Raw genomic sequence first — 11,647 nt, 5'->3', positions numbered from 1 at the left:
AAAAGTGACGTCAGCATATTCATGCGCCGACAAGTGGGCCGGATGTTTCGGTGCCGCGACGTGGGCCCCATCTGTCAGTGACTCCATCCCTCCTCCTCCGGTAATCGCGGCGATTAATAATCTTACCGTTGCCTCCTGCCCTCCTTTACCCTCCCACGGCGAAGAAGCGGATAAGGTTATTCCCGGGCGCTCCTCCACCGTCCGATCGGCCACGGCAGCGAGATCGGACGGCTGACACGCGTCCACCTGGTCTACTACTACTACGACTACTACCTCCACCGCCTTGGCTAACCCTATCCCCAAACCCACTCGAAAACCCCGCGCCGCTGCTTTCTCCGCGTGTGCTCCGGCGATGTCGGCGACGGCGACGGCGGCGGCCATCCGCTCCGGAGAGCTACTCGCGTGCCCGATGGCTCTGCGGAGGGCGGCGGCGCCCGTGGCGGCGGCGGTGTCGTTCCGGATGGGGAGGGCCGCGACCGCGAGGGCGGGGCGGTTGGCGACGAGGGTGAGGGTGAGGGTGAGGGTGGTGGCCGCGGCGGAGGAGGGGGCGGCGGAGGGGAAGTCGTCCGGGAAGAAGAAGAGGGCGGCGAGCGGGATCATGAAGCCGAAGCCCATCTCCGCCGAGCTGCGGGAGTTCGTCGGCGGCGCGGAGGAACTGCCCAGGACGGAGGCGCTCAAGATCATCTGGGCGCACATCAAGGGCAACAACCTCCAGGTCTGTCACACACCCCCCACCTCTTGCTTTCCATTTTCAGGTGTAAATTTTTGTTTCGCTTTGCGTGAATTGCTCGGTAGACGGTACTATTGTACTACGGTACATTCATATGGATGCAATTTGTATGATAGCATAGAATCGCTATTTGTGGCCTTGTGGGTGGTCTTGCTTTTAATTATGCTCTAGATTCATCAATTTGTCGTCCTGGTTGCCATGCTTCGATTTCCTGGTTGAGTTGTAGCTGCGAGTCTAGCTAGTGATACTGACTACTGCGGACAATGTAATGAGGCCTGTGGTCATCTATTTGCCACTTTTAGATTTAGCAATTAACTATTTGCCACACCTATCTCAATGACATGTGGGTCCACATGTGTCTATGACATGTGGGTCCAGTAGCAAATAGTTAATTGCCACATCTAAAAGTGGCATATAGTTCAATATCTCGTGGTCAGTACAGCATAATATGTTCGTCAAGAATGTCTCCCGCCATCGGTCACACTGGTGGAGGTGTGTTCAAGCCTATCACAAGACTAGAGGATATTAGGATGGATCTGACTTTTAAACTGGCTGTCTTATTTGATATGGGAATTATCCTATCCTAAAGAGTATTGAGCTTAGGCTTGAACCTGTCAATAGAAGGTCATCTATCAGTATCCTTGTCTAACTTTTTAGGTGTGGTCGGAGGGTGGCACAACTATTGAAGATAATTGGGTGGTGTACACTTGCATTGTGGCATGGCCAGCAGATTAATTATAGATATATATAAATGTCAAGATGCATTCAATCCATGTGGAAAACTGGAAACTGTAACACTTATCTATCATATGCCTAGAAAAATCTGCTAGGGTAAGTGAATTGATAAAATTATCTATCTACTAGCAAAAATGCCCGTGCGTTGCAACGGGTGAAAAATTCTAATGATAATATACGTTTTTCATGCATAATCATGTCAATGACAATGTTTGTATTTTAATGAGCGACATGTTTTTATATAAACAATGTTTTTTTTCTTGCGCGATTTTCTCAAACCATTTTTCAAAAATGGCGCATTTCTTTCTAACAATTTTTTCCTAGCATGTTCTTTTTGTTTTTTTTACTGACGACGAAAACCATATTTTTCTCCTTTTTTTGCTTTTCTTTTCTCGTGTGTTTTTTGCATTTTTTTCTAACAATTATTTTCTCACGCGTTTTTTGCTTGTTTTTTTAATGTTCTTTTTTGCTTTTTTTCCAATACAGGAGAATATATGACGAAATAAAAGCCGTGTAGTAGATGAAAAAAAATCGATGGATCCTATCCGGCTCAAACATCCATCAATTTAGTGTTTTTTCTGACAGTTTTTTTGGACCGATTTGTTTTTTTAATAGACGATGTTTTTTTGCACGGTTTTTTCAAACCATTTTTTAGAAATGGCGCATTTTTTCTGATAGTTTTTTTCCTCGCATGTTTTTTTTTTAAATTTTTTTTATCGACGATGGAAATAATTTTTCTCGCGTGTTTTTTTATTTTTTATGGAAGATGGAAATCCTTTTTAGCGTGTTTTTTTGCACTTTTTTCTGACTTTTCTCACACGTTTCTTTGAACCGTATTTATTTTTTCGTGCATTTTCTCTTTTTAAATAGTTAGATTAGATTAGACATAGCGAAGAGATATATACTGATTAGAAATTGGAATTTGTTTCGCCCTTTCCATTTTTTTCTCGCGCTTATTTTTTATTTTATACGAACCATTTTTTTCTTCTTAGAGAATCGGACGAACTTTTTTAGATGTTTTTTCGATTTTTTTCGCCTTGATAGGAATCGGACTTTTTTTCCGTTTTAAAGGAATCAGATCTAGCATTTTTTTCACCATTTTTTTTTTGCCTTTTATAGGAATCGGATCTACGGTTTTTTTGCCACTTAGGAGAAACGAAATTTTGTTGTTGTTGTTTTTCTTTCTTTTTCTTTATTTTCTTTTTTTGTGCGGTTTTTCTTTTTCTTTTTATGCAGCTTTCTGCCTTTGTTCTTTCCCTTTTATTATTTTTTAATAAAAAAAGACCTCAAGTATCTTATTGCAAGATTATAGGGACTCAAATGCTAAAGTACAGACCCAAAAATTAAAATCATATAAAAATGGAATGCTCTCGACCAGTAGGTTCCATTTTTGCAAACATATCTATAATCCGGCGCATCAATTTTATTTTTCGTTTTTAAGGGTGAATCAGATCTAGAGTCGGACTTTTTTTTCCCTTCCTGAGAGGGAAACAGTAGGAGTCAGACTTTTTTTTTTTGTTTTGACGGTTCTGAGACGGAATCGGTAGGAGTCTGACTTTTTCTATTTTTTTCGCTATTTTTTTTTAAGGATGGAGGAAACATCTCTTATTTTTTAAGTAGTAGAGATGTGTTACACAATTGAATTTGTCCAGACGAATTATGATAATGCACATGCAGAAATCTAAATCTAATTTTTTTTTCATCACCATTACAACAGATATTCATATAATTAATGAAATGGCCCAAAATTAGGATTTTCTTTCATGTTTGGAATACACCTTGCATGCCAGATATGTTGCACATTGCCCAGAACTTGTTAGAAGGCCCATATCACTGGCTCAGTTGCTTGCTTGGTGCATTGGCAGATCACTAGATCAGCTGCTATAAAACAGTAACTAGAGATCACTCCATTGCACCTAGGTATTTGTGATTTTTCTATACCCTTTTGTAACTTCTACAATTCCCAGTGATGCATGTAGTCCAATTATTTCGTTTATGTCTGATGTAATGTGCACTGAAGTGAACCTAAAGTACAAAAAAAGAACCATGTACCAGGATGGTAGAAAATATTATAAATGTAAAAAGTTCTCTCATGCACTTTATCTTACTCAAAAACAAAAGGAAAATGAAAATCTTGTAAAACATTTCTTGGTAAGGAATTAAGGATATGGCAGCAGTTCACATTGAGGAAGTGAATGCCAACAGTTCCCACTTGTTTCCATTATTTTGCATTATTATTGTGCAAACTTTACCAAAAGTTGACCCAGTCTCATCTTTGGTGTGAATTGTTATAACCACACAAACTGCCAGACATCTGCATGGACCACAAGTACAAAATACAAGTTGCTTTTGTTGTTGGTACACAAGTGAGTAATATAATCAACATGCCATGCTTTGCTAATATTAGCTTTTCCAATTGTATGGATTGCTAAAAAAGTTTGTCCTGAAGTATTTTAGTTAGTTCTTTATTAACTGTTAAAGAGTATTTATCAGCGTGGAACTGTGGACCCAAATGTGGTATATGTACTATGTATAGAGAGCTCTGAGATGATTTTAAATCATCTGATTACCAAGAACCTTACGATTATCACATACCAGTCCAGTGATTCTCTTTCTTGGATGTAAGAAAAAAAATATTGTTATACCCAATTAGATAATCACGAGGATATTTCATTCACTATCTTAGGTCTAGTTAATTTGTGTGTTCTTCCTGATTGGTCCTCATATCTATTATTGCAAAGTTAGTGCAGTTTTCTTGCCCAGAGGCCTAGTCTCCCTTACCCTTAGCAAATTTATCATATTTCTGTGTATTCAAACTTATAATAAATCATCAGTGTAGAGCACATAGAGTTTTGTAAACCTGTGAAAATTCAATTTCAAATGTGTCCTAGATGTTGAGATGCAAGAAAGGCAGCATTCATTATATACTATTGATCATGCAGTGGTAGCACCACTTCTCTTTTCTGTATCTCGACATCTAGATTTAATTTGAATTGAATCTTTTTTCTAGTTTACACAACTCTATTGTTCTAAATCCATGATCTATTTTGGATTCCTCCCTCGTCACATCATGTTAGATGGATTTGTTACATTTCTCTAAGAGGAACATTGAATTCCTGAGACAGGCAACTAGTGTTACAAAATACAGCTTTGTTGTGTCATAGAACATCTCAATGGCTTCTTATCTTTGCAATTGCAATTTGTGCCATTTTCCGTAGAGCACACATTTGCTGAATCTTTTTGCTTCTGTGACCAGGATCCGAACAACAAGAAGATAATTGTGTGTGACGAGAAACTGAAGAAGATATTTGGAGGGCGTGATCGTGTTGGATTTCTTGAAATCTCTGGGTTACTCAATCCTCATTTCCAGAAATGACAGCATTTATGTAAATCTTGCTCTTTTTGTATTAGCTGTGACTTTTATCAGTATCTTTAGCTAAACTTGATATGAATGGTGCCTTGTGCTGGTTTAAGAATGGTGAACGTGTTCTTGGAACAAACATCTTCCTTTAGTATTGTCATTAAATGGTTTACTGGCTTTTGGCTCTTCATCAATTATCTGTCCTTTACCTGTTGTGTTTGCATCACATTCAACTACCATATTAGACCTAAGTGATGGACGTGGGTCATCACGTTTGACCATTTGCCATATGACTAAAATGAAACTATAGATGACAGCTGAAAGCCAAGCACTTGTCTTTGATAATCAGGGCCTACAATTAAGAAAAGGTATTGTTCCTTGTCTTTGGCTTGCTAATTATTGCACTGCTGAAATGCGGACTAGCTTGCTTATCTGTTATTGCCTCAAGCTGTTCATCTGGCAGGAAAGAATATCAGAGAGTTCTTCTGCACAGGATGCTGATCTGGCTCATCAAAACCAATAGAAAGAATGTCCTCCTTCAGGTTGATGCAAGCCATGCGTCGCATTCTCAAGTTGGTTAATGTTTCTGACAAATCTGGTGCAGGGCCCTGTTCATTCACTCTGTTCTGGTCCTGTGAAATATATGTCAATGCCAGACATCCTGTGCAGAATTATAGACCATTCTTTGCCTTGAACAGGTGAGCTGCTTCACATGCTCCACTTTGTGGTTCCCAGCAGTTTCCATTGCTGTATTGCGAGTATCATACCCTGCATAGTGCATACAGAGCGTGCAGAGTCTTGTTGGTTGTCAAGGGCAAGTGATCATTCTACCTTCCCAGGTTCGTGCACCCAGGTAACTTACCTAACATGCCTTTTCCAGTTTTTCCTGCAGCTGTCCATGTCATGCGATTTGTTGGCCTCATCATAATTTGTCTATGAAAAATAAATTTTCTGTGAACTATTGTTTCATCATTAACCATTCCAAAAAATAAATAAATAAAAAAAGAGTGAATTGCACTTTAGGTCACCTTTTATAACCAAAGTTTCAGTTTGGGTCACCGTTTAACCAATGTTAGAAAACACAAAAGTAAAATTACCTAGTCCGAAGTGAAAACATTGGTTAAAAGGTGCCACAAATCGAAACTTTGGTGATAAAAGGTGGCCCAAACTACAATTTACTCCTATTAATTAAAGTTACCTCATGTGGGACCCAACTTGTTAGACTTGAAATTTTAGGTAAAGTATTTTCATTTTCACTGAAATTAGTTCAGTTTCTTTGGAACACAGGTATGTCACAGGATTTTAAATGTGCATCAGCTGAGCGAATCTGTGGGAATTCCATTATTAAAACGTACGGCCACTCAAATTATTAGAACAGGGGTGAATGAATAATTGTAATCCCGAATCTATTATACTGTGGACTAAAATGGTCCTCCATTTATTTCAGTTGCGCTTGCTAATTAGTGAGCCTGATGATCAGAGCACATGTCGGTTAATATAGCGGTCGCGTAGAGACTGAACAAGGTTGCTATCACCTTTGATAGAGGCTGGGCCTTTTGAGAATGATAGTTCACTTGTTCCTATCAAATCCTTAAAACTTTAATTTTTTTTTCTTTTTCGATTTGGACTTTTGCTGCATAGCACGTAGAAATTAGAATCCCTCTGCATTGCAAGTATATATATTACTGGCATTTATTCATACAGTCCCATGCAATACAACACTCAGAGTACCTTGTACGAGTTTGATTGAAATTTATTGGAAAAGTTTGGCTGGCTAGCTATAAACATAGGACAACAGTGCACGCTTTGCATTGGTAAAACTTGAACTCATGAACCAGCTCAGAATTGGTCATTTGCTATTGGACGCCTCACCAAACCAGAGTGTAGTACCACTGTAGATTGGACGTTGTAGATGCTATATAGTACCAATGGACAACTGTAGCATGGACGTTGTGAGTGAAGCTCTTAGCCTGTACTGCGTTGGGTGTTCTAGCACTGTAGTAGTGCCCATTTATTTACATTTTTATTTTTAAAAGCAATAAGTTAGTTAAAAGTTTTTATATGGTGGAGTTAGGCCTTGTTTAGTTCCCAAATTTTTTTCTCACAAACATGTATGGAGAATTAAATATAAATAAAAACAAAAACTAATTACACAATTTACATGAAAATTGCAAGACAAATCTTTTGAGCCTAATTAGTCCATGATTAGCCATAAGTGCTACGGTAACCCACATGTGCTAATGACGGCTTAATTAGGTTCAGAAGAATCGTCTCGTGGTTTCCAGACGAGTTATGAAGATAGTTTTTTCATTCGTGTCCGAAAACTCCTTTTGATATCTGGTCAAACATTCGATGTGACATCTAAAAATTTTATTTTCGCGAACTAAGGGCCTGTTTAGTTCGCGAAAAGAAAATTTTTGGGTGTCACATCGGACGTTTGACCGGATGTCGGAAGAGGTTTTCAGACACGAATAAAAAAACTAATTTCATAACTCGCCTAGAAACCGCGAGTCGAATCTTTTGAACCTAATTAATCCGTCATTAGAACATGTGGGTTACTGTAGCACTTATGGCTAATCATGGACTAATTAGGCTTAAAAGATTCGTCTTGCGATTTCCCCCTAACTGTACAATTAGTTTTTTTAAAAATCTATATTTAGTACTTCATGCATGTGTCCAAAGATTCGATGTGATGTTTTTGAGAAAAACATTTTGGGAACTAAACAGGCCCTAAACAGGGCCTTAGAATAGGGAAAAAAAAAACTTAAACTCAAGTGACAAAATGCCCTGAAGGCTACGTGGAAAAGGAAGAACTTGTGAAGAGAGACAAGGAAAGGTATGAGTTGGCTGGAGATGAACGCTGGAGGGATGTCTCTTACCTTTCAACAAAACATGGAAAGGGTTAAGTCGTGTTAGTGCCCATCTAACAATCTAACATCGAATCACCTAGAGAGTTGCCTCTTACCTTTCCGAACCCTCTGTTGATTTTCATAGGGTGGATTTTAATTAATTTTCAAAAGTTAAATTTTGTAGACTCTGACCAACAAATAGTTCAACGGATAGGCCATTTTAGTATATAAAAACTGCACGATAAATTCATATTTCAAGTACTTTCATATACTATTTATTTTTGGCTAAAAGTATTTTTTTATAAGAAATCGGTGGTCTAATTAATCATGAATATTTTTTGAAAATTAAAATACACCTTATAAAAGTCAAACAGGTGGTAATTAATTACTTAATCGGATGATCCTTGATGAATCCTAATACTCACTATAGGTTGAAAATAATTATTGTTTTGGACAAGACTAGTATCAAACTTTAAAGACTTTAACTGTGAATAACTTAAAAATATTTGCCTTAGAAATATGGACCGAATGCATAGATAATCTTAAAATATTTTTTATAAAATCATATATTTGTTGATATTTTATATGAATATTTTTTAGAGGTCATGTCCTTATCTACACCGACAAGTATTTTCAACCTTGAATGAGTAACAGTTCCATTGTCCAAGAGAGCAATTATCACTATATATCATTTTCACAAATAAACAAATTGGAGTTTCACCCTAAGGCGAAACATTGTACAATTATTTATGTTTTTCCTTTCCGTACCAGAGCTCAAACTATAGGTGCATTTTGTTGCTCTTTATACGTGACCGTAACATATTTCAAACTCGTAACAATATTTTTTCAATCTGTAAGGAAGTACCTCATCAAGAGAACGTGCATCTAGCTATTAATTAAACCATGAATGTACGAAATCCAAAATCAAAAGTCCAAGAAAGTTGAAAGTAATTGAGTGCTCCCAAGCGTTGTAAGGTTCTTTCTTTCACGTTTTTATTCCTTTTTCAAACACTTCATTCCTGTACTGAATGTAAGGCTTCCAAGCATATAGAGGCATAAACTGATGTCCGTACCACACATATTTGATATAGAAAACATGATCATTAACATATGCAAAACGTAGCATTATTTGCGGGTTCTTTGTTTTTCTTAAGAAAAAAACTCACTATGTTTCTATGAATTTTGGAACAGTAAAAGTGAGTACTTTTTACTGGTCACTTATTCCCTCTTGATTTAGGAGTAAAAACAGTTCTGCCTCGGCACCTAAACTGTTTCTAGTTTAATGTAACCCAACTAATCTACTATTGTTTATAAAGGCTAATGCTAATTAGTGTATATGTTCCAGCACTCCTTTCTTTTGTTGTAAAACATTCCTTAAAGTTAATAATAGTCCTTGTCCGTAAAATCATTTACCTAATCCAATCCATCCGATTGAGTGGATTGGGAAAAAAATATTCCACCTAATTACACCGACAAAGAAACTACCCCCAAGATTGATTTTGTTTGCTGTGCTTAGAGCTCACTCCAATATCTTTTTTAATAAAAAATGAGCTCCAATTATAAATTATATTTTCTACGTAGAAGACGGCATGTTTGGTCCATTTTTTAAATAAAACCCCCTGTGATAACTCATTTCCAAATATGACCTCTTTAATCCACCCACAATGTTTCGATGGTGAAGAAATGTTTTTGCCATGTATCCCCGCGTCCACACCAACCACAATGGCACAGTAGTACATAAAAATTATATGTAGGCACTATGCTAATACAAATACTTTTAATATAATCTATATTTATTTGGTTTATTCAAATGTTTTGATTGAAAATGATTATTATTTTATCCTTTCCATTTTATGAATATGTCAATTTTTAATAGCACGTCAAGACTTTACAACTTGCACCTTAAGTGTTTTTATTGTAGGAATTCAGCTAGTGAGGTTCAAAATTTGTCATTGGTCTTTGTCTTTTTTGAATGTGTGATAAGGGACATACTGACGAGAGTGCATGTATACACATTCCACATAGTAAAAATAAGTACACATAATTTTGTATTAAAAATAACCATAGTTCCAGTAGTTTGAGTTTAACCTTATTCTCACAATCTGTAAAATAGCCAATGTTTTGGAGAATATTTTGCCGCGAAATATGACAAAAGTGGAATTTTAACTAATGAGCTAACCTGACTAAAAATAAATTAATGAAATGATAACCCAAGGGCCAAAGTCTATATTCCACTACAATCTAGGGAAGTAGCCACATAAACCAAAAGAAAAGAAAAACAAAATTCCCTTTCCAGTAGAATCCAAGCACAGTTTGTAGGAGTTGTTGGGTCAGCTGGTGGGGAATACCACATCCTACCCAACAGGAAGCAAGAGAGAAATGATGCATGCCTGCCCATCCTCTCAAGCCTCTACTTCCCTACTCCCCTTATTAAAGCAAATGGCCAACCCCTCCTCTCCTAACAACATCCAAAGCCCCCCAACACATTCCACTCCAAAGTCCAAACCCCTCCAAAAACACTCACAAAAAAGACCAAACCAAACCAAAAAACCCAATCCCAACAAAGCTCAAAGCAATACAACACCAAATTCAGCCAACCAAAGAACCCACAAACACCAAACCATCAACCATTCCCTCCAACCCCTAGAAACCATCCCCATAAAAAACCACACACACCACATGTGCACTCCTAAAAAAGTTTAGTGAGGTTTCGTAGATTTATCTCTCGTCTCTCTCTTAATTTAGCCAGCATTGTGTTTATCGTCTGGTGGTACGCACGTGTGCGTTTGTGTCTTCTATTTTATCAAAAAGCCACCAGTTGACATACGCATTAGCCACATATACAAACACATCAAAGCCCATTTACAACACAAATGCCATCCTGATCCATATATAAATATATAAATAAATAGTAGTAGTATATATATATAGGCACACACGAGCATACAAGAGCTAAAGCAAGAGAGAGTGTGAGGGAGGGCGACAATGGGGAGCGCGACGAGGATAGTGAGGATGGCGCTGCACGCCTTCTTCAGCCACTACCACCCGGCGGCGTCCGCGGCGGCGCTGCTCGCGCTGCCGTTCTCCGCCGCCGCGCTCGTGTCGCGCTCGCCGGCGCTGCTGCAGCTGGCGGCGCCGCCACGCGCCATCCTCCTCCTGCAGCCCGCGCTGTCGCGGCGGCTGCGCCGGGTGTTCGTCGCCGCCGGGTTCCCGCCGGCGTCGCAGCTGCTGTTCCTCCTCAACCACCGGCTGTCCCAGTCCATCGTCTCCTTCCTCGCCACGCTCCCGCTCGCCATGTCGTTCCTCCTCCTCGCCAAGGCGTACGCCGTGCACGCCGTCGTCGCCGCGCGCGGACGCGGGGCGCGGCGGTGCGTCGGCGGCGCGGCGCCGTCGATGGCGTCGCTGGTGCGCGCGAGCTACCCGGCTATGGCACGGACGCAGCTGGCCAGCTTCGGGGCGCTCCTGTCCGCGCACGCGGCGGTGTTCGCGGCGCTGTTGGCGGCGTTCAACGCGGCGGAGGCGCTGCGCCTGGGCTCCGATGGCCGCGCCGTGCTCGCGCTGTCCGCGGCGGGCGTGATCGTCTACTCCGTGGCGCTCGCCAACGCCGCCGCCGTGTGCAACCTCGCCACGGTGGTCGCCGCGGCGGAGGGCGGGCGCGGCGGCGCCCGCGCAGTCCTCAGGGCCATCCTCCTCGTCCGCGGCGACGCCGCCACCGCCGTCGCCGTGGCGCTCCCGGCGACGCTCGCCACGGCCGCCGTCGAGGGCCTCTTCCAGCTCAGGATCGCCAGGCCGTACGCCGTCACCGGCGAGCTGACCTCATCAATGGTTTGTGAGGGCTTCTTGATTGCATACATCTACTCCATCATCTGTGTTCTTGACACTGTCATCACTTGCATGGTGTACCAAACCTGCAAGATGAGCCATTCTTGTGATCTCTTGGAGCTTGAGGAGAAAGGGGATTTAGCAGCATAA

The 11,647-nt window shown here is 40.4% G+C and overlaps 2 protein-coding genes across 2 annotated transcripts; both read left to right on the top strand.

Annotated features, from left to right (window-relative positions):
- Positions 1–284: 284 nt before the first annotated feature.
- LOC127756597 (upstream activation factor subunit spp27-like) lies at positions 285–5,020 on the top strand. The gene is made up of 2 exons (XM_052281949.1): positions 285–715; positions 4,722–5,020. The coding sequence occupies exons 1-2, from the start codon at positions 353–355 to the stop codon at positions 4,839–4,841; spliced, it is 483 nt and encodes a 160-aa protein (XP_052137909.1). The 5' UTR covers positions 285–352; the 3' UTR covers positions 4,842–5,020.
- Positions 5,021–11,068: 6,048 nt separating this feature from the next.
- On the top strand, positions 11,069–11,647 carry LOC127756344 (uncharacterized). Its single transcript, XM_052281706.1, has one exon. It carries the CDS (start codon positions 11,069–11,071, stop codon positions 11,645–11,647), a length of 579 nt encoding a protein of 192 aa, XP_052137666.1.

Source organism: Oryza glaberrima, chromosome 12 (assembly GCF_000147395.1).
Source record: "Oryza glaberrima chromosome 12, OglaRS2, whole genome shotgun sequence".
Classification (NCBI taxonomy): domain Eukaryota; kingdom Viridiplantae; phylum Streptophyta; class Magnoliopsida; order Poales; family Poaceae; genus Oryza; species Oryza glaberrima.
This window is presented reverse-complemented; position numbering and strand designations above follow the sequence as displayed.

Bases quoted from the DNA above. Each gene is read 5' to 3' on its own strand.
- LOC127756597 (XM_052281949.1), top strand. From the start codon at position 353: ATGTCGGCGACGGCGACGGCGGCGGCCATCCGCTCCGGAGAGCTACTC. The intron at 716-4,721 runs GTCTGTCACACA...TTCTGTGACCAG, and splicing joins TCAAGGGCAACAACCTCCAG to GATCCGAACAACAAGAAGAT.
- LOC127756344 (XM_052281706.1), top strand. From the start codon at position 11,069: ATGGCGTCGCTGGTGCGCGCGAGCTACCCGGCTATGGCACGGACGCAG.